We start from the raw sequence: 16,120 nt of genomic DNA, 5'->3' as shown, positions 1-16,120 counted from the left end.
GAGCACGTGCACTCGACTTCTTTGGTCGACCATGGCGAGGCCTGTTCTGAGTGGAACCTGTCCTGTTAAACCGCTGTATGGTCTTGACCACCATGCTGCAGCTCAGTTTCAGGGTCTTGGCAATCTTCTTATAGCCTTCGCCATCTTTATGTAGAGCAACATTTTTTTTTTCAGATCCTCAGAGAGTTCTCTGCCATGAGGTGCCATTTTGAACTTCCAGTGACCAGTATGAGAGAGTGAGAGCGATAACACCTAATTTAACACACCTGCTCCCCATTCACACCTGAGACCTTGTAACACTAACGAGTCACATGACACCAGGGAGCGAAAATGGCTAATTGGGCCCAATTTGGACATTTTCACTTAGGGGTGTACTCACTTTTGTGGCCAGCGGTTTAGACATTAATGGCTGTGTGTTGAGTTATTTTGAGGGGACAGTAAATTTACACTGTTATACAAGCTGTACACTCACTACTTTACATTGTAGCAAAGTGTCATTTCTTCAGTGTTGTCACATGAAAAGATATAATAAAATATTTACAAAAATGTGAGGGGTGTACTCACTTCTATGAGATACTGTACATATATATATATATATATATATATATATATATATATATTTGTATCAGCTTTAATGCACTTATGAAAATGTCAAAAGTTCAAAAATTAAGTATTCAAAATGAATCAATTAACTGACAATACGTAAAGGAGCGTAAATATGTTTAACTAAATACTCAATTTAATATCAATAAGTTTATAAATACATTCCATTTTTTTTTTTTTTTACAAAAACAAAATTTGTCATTTTCTGTGCCTGTTTGGATGTATTAAACACCCACAGATGTAGCAGAGAACATCTGGCTCATGTTTGCATTTTTTTCTGTCACTGGTCATAATTCTAACCTTGAAATCAGGATTAAACTAAATAATATCATTCATACATTCATGAATTCATACATGTGAAAATCGCCAGAGAATTAAACAAATAGTTGTTGTCTGGCACAGAGAAAGACAGGAATTGTGTCTTTGTGGCTGTTTTTCTGCTAATTAAGTGATACGCAACTTCATCTTATGGTTGTCGCAAAAGCAAAAATGCAACAAAATGCATCATATTTTGTGAAAAAAGTGTGACCTGCTTGAGCAAACCAGACACAAATTTTTTTGCAGTCAGCAGTCCAAAATTTGTAAGAACTATATTGGATTTCATTCAGCATATATTATGCAGGGAGGTGTAATCTCAGTGAATTCCCTGTAAACTTGACATGCTTTAATGAGTGTCATATTTAGAGAGTTCAACCGACAGAGAAGACAGGATCTTACCCGCATTCCTTCGAATCTAGACAGGGCCCTTAGGGGCCTCAGAGCTCTGAGAGTCCTCAAAGATTTAATGGCCCCAAAGTCTGAGTAGCCCAGAGAGTTAGCGACCAAGCTAATCAAAGACACCTGCAATTGGAGAAAAATAAATTACGTTTCAATACAATACTTAATATTAATAAAACTTTTTAAATTAATATGAATAAAACACCTCTCTGCATGGCTTTTTAAAAATTAAATAGACTAAAATATGTAACTTAATGCAATTTATTTATAAGTTGAAAAGATATATATTTATGCCGTTTTGGGGCATTCTATAGGAACACATTTATTGGGACAAATAAATCAGATCAGTTTTGCAAATCAGTTTAAAATCACAATAGGTTTCCACTCTATTCTACAGTCAGAGTAGACAGACAGTGTAGAACAGAATGGCTTTCTGGCAGGTTGTGGCCAAAGGAACAGTAGGAATGTGTTTGATGGGTCGATGAGGTGAAATGAAGACAAAACATGGACAAGTATGCACATATGTACATCAATGTATATATCAACATACTTAACTATATATGCATAATAAATATGCATATATATAAAATAGAGTGAGGTTTTATAAAGAATTTGGGTTTTTCTTTAAAATCATTTATTTTGATCAGATTTTCTTTTGCTTTTTAAATAATGTGATTTTCATCAGTCCAAACAGTGTTCTGAATTCCCGATTGGTTTAGATTCCATCTATGGATTAATAAATGTAGTCCCAAGAATTGTCAGTTCTTTATAAAAAACTATTTCTATAGTTTTCCTTGTCACTGCAATAGATCTAAAGAAGATATTTCTATGCAATTTGCTCTAAAATACAACTTCAGAAATCAAAGATTGTATGATATAAATACAATTTCAAAATTAAATCAGATAAAGTCATAAAGGGATTTCAGCTAAAATGCTCTTTAAATGTGTTATACTAAGATGTCTCACTATAATGTATGTTTACAATGTCAAAACGTAACTGATCTTCTCCAGATAATTCTTTGATACTGTAAGTATATTCTGATATAAAAGCCAAGGTCCTGTGAGGATGATTATTAAACTTGACATCATGTTAAATTACAGGTCGAAATGAATCCGTTCAAATTGCTGACAGAGAGACGGTGGCATTTATATCTCGGCATGGATGAGAAGAGAACTGCAGCTGAGATACAGACGTGAGCCTTCGCTCACCTCTGACCTTTGAACTTTCAACTTACCCTATTATTAAAGGTGTGTGTGGAGATCTGTGTGGGTCAGATGAGCATCAGGTGAGACACACTTGTGTTTATTCATCTACTCCAGATGCTGTGCCAGTTGTTTTATTCAGTGTGTTCATGTGTAGTTTTTTTTGTATATATATGTATTTTATGCAGTTATCTCAGTGTCTGAAGGATGTGTTTGCCATAACATCTCAATTCTGACTCTGAATACAATCTGCCATAAAAGACTTGTCTAAGTCATTGTCCCAGTAACACAAAACCAGAATGAAACCAAACCAAAACCAATGAACAAAAATCATCAAATTCAAAACTTCTAAATTAAATTGAATCACTACATCTTTAAAGTCAATTATGGATAGCTCAGACTCTAAATTCTGGCTATATTAAGTTAATATAATGCTTGTGAAACCTAAACAGTCTAAAGCTTATGGAATAACTATTTAATCCAATTAAATCATATTTAATCATATTTCATATCATATCTGTGCATCTGTGTCTGTTTTACAGTTGTAGCATGATTAAAGGAGTTTTAGGCACTCCGCTTTGCATGATTTGTGCTGAAATCACTGTAATGAACGGCCGTCACTGCAACAAATTCTTTATTTTTGCAGTTTTCTAGCCAGAAAAGTCTGCAAAATGAATGCTTCCTCATTTTAAACCAGATAAGAGTCAAATGAATTTTACTTTCATGGTTCTGTATGCTAACAAAACATAGTATTATACTAATATACTAAATTGACTATAGTATATAATATAGAACAGCACTAGTCAAATTTTGAATAATTAAGTTTTTTTTCATGTTTTTGCTCACCATGGCTACATTTATTTGATTAAAAATACAGTAAAAACATGAATATTGTGAAATATTATTATAATTTAAAATTACTTTTTGTTTCAATGTTGAAAACAGTTGTGCTACTTAATTTTTAGGTGGAAATTGATACATTTTCTTTTTAAGGATCCTTTGATGAATAGAAAGTTCAAAAGAACATCATTTATTTGAAATAGAAATATTTTGTAACATTATAAATGTCTTTACTGTCAGTTTAATCCGTCATGGTTAAATAAAAGTATACTTTTTTTTTTTTTTTTTTAAATCTTACTGACCCCAAACTTTTGAATGGAAGTGTATTAATATATTTTCACAAAAATATTAAGCAGCACGACTCTTTTCAACACTTATTATAATAAGAAATGTTTCTTAAGCAGAAAATCAGCATACTGATGTGACACTTAAGACAAAATTCAGCTTTGATCACAGGAATAAATTGTATTTTAAAATAGATTTTAAAAAGTTAAAATTGTAATCATATTACTGTTTTTACTGAATTTTCGAACAAATGAATGCAGCCTGAGCATAAGAGATGCCTTTCAAAAGCATGGTAAAATCTAGATTATTTCAAACTCGGCCTAACATATCAAAGCAGTTCAACCGTGATCCAGTATTCAGCTAGAGAGTCTTAAACTCACGTCCACTATCAGGAAGTCCAGCCAGCACCAGTAGTTAGTGAAGTATTTCTTAAAGCCATACGCGATCCACTTTAGAAACATCTCCAGCACGAAGATGTAGCTGAACACCTTATCAGCATATTCCAACACCACCTTCACCACCTTCCGCTGTTCAATGTAAATGTCTTCAAATGCCTGACCCAAGAAGAATATCATACCACAGTAAGACCAAGACTAGCTCAACATTAAATTACAATATGGACAAATTTAATGCATGAATTAAATTAAAGGGTTAGTCCACCCAAAAATTTCTGTCATTAATTACTCACCCTCATGTCGTTCCAAACCCGTAAGACCTTTGTTCATCTTCGGAACACAAATTAAGATATTTTTGATCAAATCTGAGAGCTCTCTGACCCAGAAGCATAGCAAGGACATCTCTAAAATATTTCATTAGTCAACTGTAAATAGAACTGTCCAATAGTCCTTGTCAACTGTAATTTTATAAAGCTACGAGAGTACTTTTTGTGTGCAAAAAAAAAAATAATAACATAATTTATTCAACAATTCTTCTCCCCGAGTTACCGTCTTCTGCCATTTTTTGATTGCAAGATTGCAAAGATATTGCAAAAATATCTTAATTTGTGTTCTGAAGATGAACGAAGGTCTTACGGGTTTGGAACGACATGAGGGTGAGTAATTACTGACAGAATTTTTGGGTGAACTAACCTTTAAACTTCTGAACAGTAAATGAATAAAGTTCACTGTTCAGCATGGTTCCTCACCAGAGCTCCACTGCTGAGGAGGATCATGAAGATAATGAAGGTCTCAAACCAACTATGCTCCACTATCTGATAGCAAGTCTTCCTCAACCTCCACCACGCTTGACCCAGACCTCTCGTAGTGTTGATATTACAACACTTGCAGCGCTGCATACAGACTGGAGAGATACAGAGAGATTAGTCTGATCAGCTCCTCACAAAAAAACATGATATACAGTAAATCAAAGTGGAAGCAATGGCCTCAGGAGGACAAATATTATGAGTCTTGTTTCATTATTTGCTTACACTCAGGGAAACACTCTTCTGGATCCATGCCATCATCTGCCATTTCAGAATATTCCTCCTCATCTTCCCCAGGCTTTCTCAAATCCACAGTACTTCCTTCAGAGAGGCTGATGACTTCCTTTAGGCAGAAAAGCTTGCATTGAGTTTTAAATTAAATTTTTACTTCTGAAATACCCCTGGTAATAATTTTGAATGAAATAATCTCTTGTGCTCACCAAGGTTTCATTTATTCAATCAAAAATACATTAAAAATACTAATATAGTGAAATATTACAATTTAAAGTAACAGTTTTCTATTTTAATATATTTGTAATTATATATTTGTATAATGCAAAGCTGAATTTTCAGCATCATTACTGAATGCATGTTCTATGTCTGTGTGCTTGAACCTCACATGCAGTACATACATCATATTCAATGCATATTCATATTCCCACTACATCTAATGATTAATGCGATGCATATGCTATCATTTAGGTTCTTGGCTTCATATAAACTAGTACTGAATCTGTTAATTCAATAATTTGGGTGTTAACTGCACAATATTGGTGTATATTTGCACATACTGTATAAGCCAGGAAATCAGCATTGATTGAAAAATCCTCTGGGTTTGGCATGGAAAATGCAAAGAGCTAATAGAACGCATGCATCCCAAGATACATTTGGTGCAATACCAGTATATGCAACTAATCCAAGAGCACACAAGTCAAGGCCTGTGACCTCCAGTATAATCTGAGATGGCGAGAGAGAGAGAGCTGTTGAATGCACACTCATTCTTGTTTGACAGTAGGCCTTCTTAATACAATTTTGATGAGATTTTCCCTACATGTAATGGCAACATATTTAAAATGATTTACAGAGATTACTGGCCCAAAGGTGCCAGCACAATCCAATAGCGCTTCTTATGTAATCCCACATTACGAGGCGAGCAGTGTGTGTGTATGTGTGTGATGCTGGATTACTCTTAATTTTGTGTCCCTAAAATGTCTAAATGGTTTTGGTAGACGTTTGACTTCATTAAATTCATTCTGGCATGGTTTTTAAACTGTATTGAAAGAGTCTTTAGTGATTTTACTTTACCCCATCCTGCTCCAACTGATCTATTTCACTTTTCTTTTCTTTTTTTTGTGAAAATCTGTACAGTACAACACTTTAATGCCTTTCAAACATCACAAATACAGTTAAAACTGAACTTGAATGAAAGGATGTATGTACAAATTACCTCCAATATCTCTTCTTTATCTAGTTATTAATGCAATGCATATGTTGCCATTCAGGTGCTTGGCCTTGTATATACTGGTATTATATCTGTAAATTCAACAATTTTGATATTAATTAAACAATATTGGTGCATCTATGCACATTATCAGCCAGGAAATCAACATTAATTTAAATATTTTCAGCATTGTTCAATACAGAATAGTTCCAGCTCTATCTAATTGGCCGAGTCACATATAAGTTTATTGAGAAGCATGTACTACTTTACAGAGCAGGCAAACTTTTGATTCTAACCTAGGGGACAATAGAGTTGCATAGACTTACATTGTAGTAAGAACTTGAATCATATCTGAAGACCAGAATATCATACAGATGGGCTATTTTGTCTAAGAAATTACCCCAGTAAATGCATAGTAACATGTTAACTTTGTAAAAAAAAAAAAATAATAATAATAATAATAACAATTTATGATATATTGCTTAGTGCTGTTTTTAATTCAAATTGAACAGATCTTTAAAGGCTTAGTCCATGGTGTCTTGTGGTCTCATAAACTTAGCTTGCATATCTCTATAAAGTCCACAAGCACTTTTTGCAGCCGGTGTTGTGAAACTTTGTACATTTAAAATAAGACACAACAAAATCTGTCACCAGGTCAGTGATTCCACATCATCTTGACATGCCATGTTAGGATTGAACGAGATTTTGAGAGCTACAGCAAAATAAATGATTTCCAGTAAATAATGACTTAAATCTCAGCCATGTCCTCACACTGAGCTGTCATTTGGAATATAATGCTGTCGTTTGGACTTATTTTGTTGTACTTTCATAGTGCACCATTCAACTTTTTTTTTTACCCATATTCCCTGCGCTCCTCTCCACTTCCCATTTCTCTTATATAACAAATATGGCGTCTGGTGGGTTCACCTTGTCTGTTTTGCAGCTTATCAGCTTATGAATCCGTACCCCCCCCCCCCCCCCCCCCACGTCCTTCAGCCACTGGCTCGATCCCTCACATGTGTCATATCATATCATCTCTCTAACTTCTGACCCCACTCGCTCATTTGAGCTCTCGGTCACTCACCAATGAACCACTATATGCTGTATATCAGTGGTTCCCAACCATGTTTCTGGAGGCCCCCCAACACTACACATTTTGCATACAACCTCTAGAATGTAATGAGCCAAATTCCCAACACTAAAACTAATAAATCACCTCTCATAACCTCTCACCGGTTTATGCTCTTCATCCTCTGATGACTCTGTCTCCTCATCCTCCTCCTCTTCAAGGAATTCCACATCCGACTCTCCTGGCGCAATGGGTACACAGATGGTGAGGTTGGGATTGGTCATGTAACTGTCCTCTCCTTCTGGGATAATGTAATTCCCTCCATGCTGCTCTAAACTTCCCACACCGCCGTTGCACTCAGTGTGGTTCTCTTTCAGTGACGCCTGCACCTCTTTGGCCTTCTGTCTGTGGCCCGCCTGTTTCCCATTGAAGAGATCTTTGATGGTGTCCAGCAGCCAAGAGAAACCAAAGTGGATTCGACTGATGGCTATCTGAAGGTTGTTCATTTCTCCGTCATCGTCGGGGGCTGACAGGTTATCAGAGCTGAAGGAGCTCAACAACAGGGCCAGAAACAAATTCAACATCTAGAGAGAAACCAAGAATGCATCTGTAAGCAAATTATATGATTTGGATGCTCTACATTTGGGAACGTTTTGGGATGGACATTAGCTCAGTGCATATCATAAAGACAAATGGGATTTTTGGGCCCAACACTGATGCATAGTGATACATTTACAGAAACAGCAGAAAATCTTTATATCCGGCTAGGATATTGAAAGCAAAGCAACAAACTGTTGTTGATCTAAAAACCTTCAGTTACATCAACAAGGTTACTGGGAACAACAGTCTTTATAAGATAAGCCCTTGTTCAGTTGCAGGAATGTCAACCACTTACAAAAAATGTCCCATGTTCATCATAACAAGCTTTTTTCTTGCAGTCTGGTCTATTATGGTTTCAACGGCAACAACATTAACAAACGTTACTGTGCATGCACGCTTTTGTGGCCCAAACTGCCAGTAGACTTCTGCAAAGAATCAATAACAACAGCAAAGTCCCTCATCCCTTATTTCTGGTAACAAGCAAAATATGTTTTCTGCGTAAATCAGACGGGTTTATTGAACATGCAAATTTAGTCTCTGCTTTAGTCTCGGAGGTGCTTTGGAGCAGGAGAAATAGAGGTTTCCCCAGTAACGGCTGTACACAAAGCAGCGCTGAGCTCACATAAATGAAAATGACATCGAAAAGTTTCTGAAGACAGTCGGTTTCCTTGTGCAGTGATATAAAAACACCCGTGCCGCATTTTGATTTTGAAACGTGCAGTGCTCAAGTTTATTCAACAAAGTCAAAGTCTTGGAAAATCTAACATTATTTGTGGCGGTCAGTTTTGATATTGTGGCAGACCGCCACAAATAAATCAATGTATGGGAAGCATTGCATACCACAGCACAACAAATTGAGCCCAACTTCAGTCTTGTTGTCACCGTACTCATCACCTTAACTTTAACTGAGTTTGTAGTCAGCACCACTAGCCCAGGGTTGCCAGGTTTTCACAGCAAAACCCGTCCAATTTCTAGTAGCCCAATCACTTTTCAGGGGAAATCCCCTGGTAAAAATCGCATTCCAGGAGGTAAAATATTTTTTTTTGGTGGGGTTCCCCAGATAAAAGTCGCATTCCAGGGGCTAAATATCAAGTTATTCGGGTCACTTCAACCTGTGTACATGAAAAACATCCCGCAGAAACAGTGTCAAAGTAGCCCAATTCCACAGGAAATGACAACATTGCACTAGCCAGGGCTGCGTTTCCCAAAAGCATCGCAAGCTTAAGTAAATCGTAGACCCATTGAAACCAATGGAGCTACAATCAATTTAGGCTTACGATGCTTTTGGGAAACGCAGCCCTGGCCGATAAACAAATACAGACTTCGGGCCAGGAACATGGATTGTCATGGAAACCTGATTAGTTGCACTCTGACCTTTAATCACACTAGACAGCAAAGATAATCCCAAACTGACTTGTGTCAAGAAAGAAGGGAATTGAGATTTCACTGGATTGTGCTACAGAAGGCTTGAGGTGGCCCAAAGGAAGTCCAGAGATAACAAGCTTGATAGAAGTGGTCACTATGAACTGTTGTTTAGAAAATAGGAGCATGCCATTTCTCATTTTGTGTTTTTCCAGAAAAATTCACACTACAGGTTTTGTACAGAGATGTCAAAACTAGAAATTTTCATAATTGTCTAGTCTAGTGTAGTCAGCTCTCTGACCGCCCCCCCCCCCCCCCCCCCCCCCCCCCCATAGAAAGCAATGTAATTAACATGATCAACGTCCAGAAATGTAGCAAGGAGATCGGTCAAATAATCCATGTGACATCAGGGTTCAACTGTATCTTTACGAAGCTACGAGAATACTTTTTGTACGGAAAGAAAACAAAAATAACGACTTTATTCAACAATTCGTCTCCAGTATAGCACCATTTTGGAGAGTATCCACTGAATGCAAACTGCATACAATGTTCTGTCAGCTGCGCTACACAGATCAAATCAAAGCGTAAGGGACATAGAAAATATATCCGCTATACAAACCGGTTACCATGTGTCTTTTGAACGAGTCGTTGTAAGAATACAAGTCTCATACTAGTCAAGCTCATGAATCGGACTACACATTCAGTTCGAGTTCAGACTTCAAACTCACTACTAATCGTCCTCATTAATCGGTATACTGACCCGTCACTATTTGGGATGATATGAGGGTGAGTAAATAATCAGAGATTATACGTTCTGGGTGAACTTTTTGTTTAAGGCTTAAGGCTCAGTTTAGATTTAAGGTTATACTTTGTAAAATGATGTTTGATAAATTGTGGTATGTGATTAAAATTAAACAAACACGCAAAAAGGCACATACAGACAGTACACATAGACCTTTAGTACATATACCTTCTCTGATAGATCAGACACTTTTTTTGTCCTTTTCTGTCTAGTATTTCAGAAAGGATCAAATGTCCCACAATTTTAGTTAAGTCCATAATGTCTGTCCCTGTATCCGGCTTTAAAAAGCTCCGTAGTTCAATTACCAGTGACTAGCAGCTGTTTCTGTTGTGTATTAAAAATTTATAGAGGACACAAGTTACCAGTTATGAGTTGGAAAAGCCAGAAGAGGTTAATAGTGTATTCTTAAGTGTACTTAAGCACAAGCCCGTGGACACTATTCCACGAATGCATTTCTAAGCAACACACAACAGGGGACTTCTGGGTAAAATATGGAGGTCAAAGCTAAAATTTGCTGATTTATTTTCTTGGAAAGGACCTTAGTCAGGGTACATGCTTTTTTTTTCATTTGATGCAAATGAAAACATGTTACATGACTGTACAGTATGTTCTTTATGTTGTTGTACTATGCCTTGGTGTCACCAGCTGTGTCTATCCTTCACAGGCTCGTTTTCATTTGCATCAGCCTAAATATGGCATCTACCCTGAGGATTCATTTATGTACGTTCACAATCTGCCAAACACATTTGGGAAACTAGCCTATATATACAGTATGATGCTAACATCAACCACGATTCCCACACCTTTTGACCAATGAATTATCATGTTTATTGTACACACTATTTTACTAGTCATTTTATAGAGAGTGAATATATTTGCACTTGTAACTTTATAGAATAAAATTGCTAACATGACATCATGTCTTCTTTTAGGACAGTCATTATGTCAAAACAGGAAAACTTAGTGAAGAAGAGCTTAGTGGTCTCTTATTTTCTGGGAAAAGTCCTTCATTTACTCTTCTTAGAGGTATTTTCTGGTTACAACTGGATATCAGAAGAACATCTGGGGGAATTAAGTAATTTTTCTCTAATGCCTTATCATGTATCCTCACTCCTGAGGTTTTTCATAGGGTATGATGGTTTATCTTCAAGAATAATATACCACTTTTCTTTTTTTTTTTGCATTTAGCATGTCTGACATTAGTGTCAATAAATGATAGTAACATCTAAATGTTTTAGATTCACTTAATTCAATAGCCATCGTAACTCCAACCTAGGGTCATTTCAATAATACTCTTCAAATATCACCATATTCCAGCAGAGAAGGTTAGTGTCTAAATTAGCCAATGCATACATCCATTTGGTCAAGTTTGTCCTTAAAGGAATCATTTATTCAAACATTTTGCATGCTTTTTTGCATACAGCAAAGGCAGATGGTAATTTATACTGCCAAGCTCCAAGAAAAACACTGTATCATATGGTCCTTGATAACATAAATATGCATCACTTTCTTTTCTTTTCTAATTACTCCTTTTCTTTTGTAGGCAAGAATGACAAAAGAGTGAGCCAATGATGACAAAATATCAATCAATTAATTAATTAGGAAGAGGAATAATACTGCCCTGATCAATTACAACTTTGTAAAGACCAGACTTGTTTCCTTAACTTAAAAAATATTTTTTATTTCTAGTATTTAACTGAATATGTAAGAGTTAGAGTAGTCAGCTGGCCACTGTTGAATGGATGTGAAATATTGATATAAGTATAAATTATTTTATTATGTGAGAAGAACAAGAATGAGTGATATCTCACTGCAGAATGTTGAATCAGGTATTCCACAGCATCATGTTAAGAGAAAACAGCTCTTGTACTCACCACCAGGTTTCCTATGACCATGACCAGCATAAAGACCAGAATGCAAAGTGGCTGTCCGGCCACCTCCATACAATCCCACATGGTCTCGATCCACTCCCCGCACAAGACCCGGAACACGATGAGGAACGAGTGGAAGAAGTCCTTCATGTGCCAGCGAGGAAGGGTGCAGTCGTAGCTGATCTTGCACACACAATCCTGATAGTTCTTTCCAAACAGCTGCATGCCCACCACAGCGAAGATGAAGACGATGATGGCCAAGACCAGCGTCAGGTTCCCCAAGGCACCCACAGAGTTACCGATGATCTTTATCAGCGTGTTGAGGGTGGGCCATGACTTTGCTAGTTTAAAAACTCTCAGCTGAGGGCAAAATACCGAACATATTTAATTCATTATTGATATTTTATCACCACTTAAAGAAATAGTTCACCCAAAAATGAAAATGTGCTGAAAATGTGCTCATCCTCTGGTCATCTAAACTGTAGATGAGTTTGTGTCTTCATCAGAACAGATTTGGAGAAGTGTGGCATTACATCACTTGCTCACCAGTGGATGCTCTGCAGTGAATGGGTGCCGTCAGAATGAGAGTCCAAACAGCTGATAAAAACATCACAATAATCCACAAGTAATCCACACCACTCCAGTCAAGCAGTTAACATCTTGTGATGTGAAAAGCTGCATGTTTGTAAGAAACGAATTCATCGTTAAGGTGTTTTAACATCAATCCATCACTTCTGGGCAAAATAACAATAATAATGCTTCCTTTAGTGAAAAAGTCCATCCCCTGTTGTCCTCTCACATTTAAAGTCACCGACATAACTGTTTAAAACTATTTGGGACTGTTTTTAATTGTAAACGATATGTGATCTGGGCATATTTCTCTCCTGATTCAGACAAGATGACTTTTTCACCGGAGAAAGCATTATTATGGAAAGAGGACTCATATTTTAGCAGGAAGTTTGAAGTTGAAAGCGTCTTGATGGATTTGTTTCTTACAAACACACAGTTTTTCACTTTTCAAAATGTCGACTGATGGACACGAGTTTTATGGTTTACTTGTGGATTATTGTGATGTTTTTTATCAGCTGTTTGGACTCTCATTCTGACGGCACCCATTCGCTGCAGAGGATCCGTTGGGGAGCAAGTAACATAATGCCAAATTTCTCCAAATATGTTCCGATTAAGAAATAAACATACATCTCGGATGGCCTAAGGGCGAGTACATTTTCGATCAGTCATGTTATTTGACACCAATATATAGTCTTTGTTTTCGGCTGATGTCAGATTTTCCTCATGTAAATTCACCTAACTGGTATTTTATTTTAGTTAAAGCGTGGCCTATATTCAGTTTGCAATGCGACTGATGTTGAACTAAAAGAAAGTGTAGCCCACTTTTTGAGATGTCAACTCCAACATATTTAATCTCACTAATGGATAAAGGATTACTGCTCTGACAAATATGCACATGTGGGTGAAGCCATGAAAAAAGTCATTTTATCGTACACACACGCTGCTTAACAACGGTATTTATACAAAATAAAAGGATGTTAAAAGCTCTGTGCAGCTTTAATCGGATAATGAATAGCAAGACACTCGAGTTCAAATGGGGCAAACCGGTTCAGCTGGACTGTGCATGCCGCATTTGTCACGCGTACTGCATTTTACATCGCAGAAATACAGATGTGGTGATATTTAAAACTTGAATGGAATGTCTGTACTAAGTGTGTGTCAAGAACACTAATGCCTCCTAATTACATACTACAGATACAAAGTTTAATCTGTCAGTTTAAGACGCAAGATTCAAGATCACTGAGTGTGAATTTTTTTTTTTTAATTAATTTTTCAAAACTGTCCTTTCTGAATGATGCATACTAATATTTTTGCTGGCAAAATTCCCCATTTTGAATACTGTGATTAATGCATTTTTTTTAATTGGCCATAATGACATTTAACTTGTTTCTCAATCCTTTTGAATATGCGAGTGTGTTATAACAAAAATGGCACTCATTTCTGTGAACAAGTCCAAACGTTCTGCTTAAGTTAACTGATTCAAAAAAGGCATTTCTCATATATTGTGCATGTGGCAATCCTCACTGTCCAATCTAGTGAATTTTCCTATGTCTGTTTCCAAGCAGAGTCAAAACTTACCAGTCTGAATGAGCGGAGGACAGACAGACCCTCCACATTGGAAAGGCCCAACTCCATCAGACTCAAACAAACAATAATTCCATCAAAGATGTTCCAGCCTTGCTGAAAGTAATAGTATGGATCCAGAGCAAAGACCTTCAGCACCATCTCTGCTGTGAAGATTCCAGTGAACACCTGGTAAGCACGAACAAAACTTTACATTGAAATGTAATATATAATTCTACAGACAGACAGAAAGAAGCAAAGACATAGGGTTGGCTCAGATGCTCAAACACAGTTTTTGAGACCCCCACTATTAATATAATTGTCCTCACCAGGTTTCCGACACTCAGCATGCTGTTGAATTCATCAGTCATGGGGTAGTGCTCCAGCGCCATGAACAATGTGTTGAGAACAATGCAAATAGTAATCGCAAGGTCAAGGAAAGGGTCCATCACCATGACTTTAAGCCCTTCCTTCACTCTCAGCCAGGTAGGAGAGCATGTCCAAATCAGGTACTTCTTTGCAAATTCATACCAGCATGGAGGACATTTCTGATGGGCCTCTTCAAGTTCTAAGAGGAGAAATGAAAATCATTAAATGACTAACCGAAAAGAAGCCTGGACATTAATGAGAGATGATGTTTGATACGTTGGGTGTTGAATCATCTTTTAGTAGCTCAATTATTTCTTCTTGACAGCTGTGAGATTAAATGGAGAGCAATCAGATACTTTTGCTTCTCCTGGTTTGTCTCATGCGAAAACGTTTCAAAAGAGAGCTCAACAGTCTCAAACTGTGCTCAGATTTGGCAAGGTACAACAGTCTACAACTAAAAGTGATAAATCTCAATGTGAACAAACATTTTTCATCAAATTATTTTCAGATTCAATTATCTAAGCTAATATCAATGTTGATTTTATAGTTCTATACTCTTACAGCATGTAAACAATTGACTAATTTGTGTCTTTTTTATTTTTCTTAAACTATTTTAGTCCATCACACCATCCAGGGCGTCACTGAAGAAGCTGACAGAGCTCAGTCCTCTCTTCCTTTGAGGGGGCGGGACTTCCTCCTGCACGTCAACATTCAGCTTGGCAGCTGCAGGGGTCTGTTGGTTCTGACACACTGACTCCTGTCAATCAAAGTGAACATCAAAACATCAAATCTTTTCTAGAACGTCCTCATTGTCTGTTGCCTAGGTAAGCAACTTCCTTCTAAAGCCTCATTCGAACTACAGTGGAACCATAAGATGGAAGCTGACAGTTTTTCTTGGACATTCTCCTTTACAACTACTTTTGTGTTCTTTGAAGGACAAACACAGGGGCGGACTGGCCATCGGGAGCACCGGGAGAATTCCTGGTGGCCTGGCAGCCAATTTGGCCCGCTGACCGCTGCCGTACATATTTTTGTTGTTGTTTGAATTAAAATAATAAATCATGAATCGATTAGTCTTGACTGGCATCGCACTTCGAATGGAGTGGAAGCGACCAGGTGAAGTAAAGAGGCAAAACTGTCCTGTTCAAGACATCAAGTGCTGACACTTTTTTATTTACATCTGTAAATAGACTATTGTAGTTTTGTTGTATTGTAGTTTTGTGTTTGATTACTTAGTTAAACATTAGACTGCTAGCAAATGTTAGCCATAGCAGTGAATTAATTACTGCAAAACTCTGGTTATACAATTGGTAATAGTCTGCCAAAAAAAAAAAAAGGTTACTTTTACCATAGGCCTTATAATACAATTCTTAATTTTCCTTATAGGACAAAACATGACCCATGTTAATGCAAAAACATGTTCAGTGTTAAGATTTTTTCTATAAAGATATATTCAGGATGTAGCTATTGTTGTACCAATTTTGACATTTAGGCAAGATAAAACAATAACATGTGGTCCTAATGTAATACTTATTTTTTTCTAAAATAAAGTATACTATGTGCAAACTAATTATAATGAGGTGGTTGTTTTGCAACAAGGTGGAGATGTGTTGATGAAAATAAT

At 36.8% G+C, this 16,120-nt stretch overlaps 1 protein-coding gene across 1 annotated transcript in view; it reads right to left on the bottom strand.

Annotated features, from left to right (window-relative positions):
• Positions 1-16,120, bottom strand: part of LOC306880928 (sodium channel protein type 2 subunit alpha-like) — a gene marked incomplete at both ends in the record, with an annotated part of 47,320 nt that overhangs the window by 7,142 nt on the left and 24,058 nt on the right. The window contains 9 exons of the mRNA XM_079434734.1: positions 1,321-1,443; positions 4,029-4,202; positions 4,793-4,947; positions 5,075-5,192; positions 7,524-7,943; positions 11,998-12,354; positions 14,143-14,316; positions 14,457-14,695; positions 15,124-15,253. Coding sequence (XP_079290860.1) covers positions 1,321-1,443; positions 4,029-4,202; positions 4,793-4,947; positions 5,075-5,192; positions 7,524-7,943; positions 11,998-12,354; positions 14,143-14,316; positions 14,457-14,695; positions 15,124-15,253 — 1,890 coding nt within the window. The remainder of the gene's footprint in view (positions 1-1,320; positions 1,444-4,028; positions 4,203-4,792; positions 4,948-5,074; positions 5,193-7,523; positions 7,944-11,997; positions 12,355-14,142; positions 14,317-14,456; positions 14,696-15,123; positions 15,254-16,120) is intronic.

This window comes from Barbus barbus (assembly GCF_936440315.1).
Source record: "Barbus barbus genome assembly, chromosome: 15".
Taxonomy (NCBI): domain Eukaryota; kingdom Metazoa; phylum Chordata; class Actinopteri; order Cypriniformes; family Cyprinidae; genus Barbus; species Barbus barbus.
Note: the sequence above shows the minus strand (reverse complement) of the source record. Positions and strands in the feature narration are given on the sequence as shown.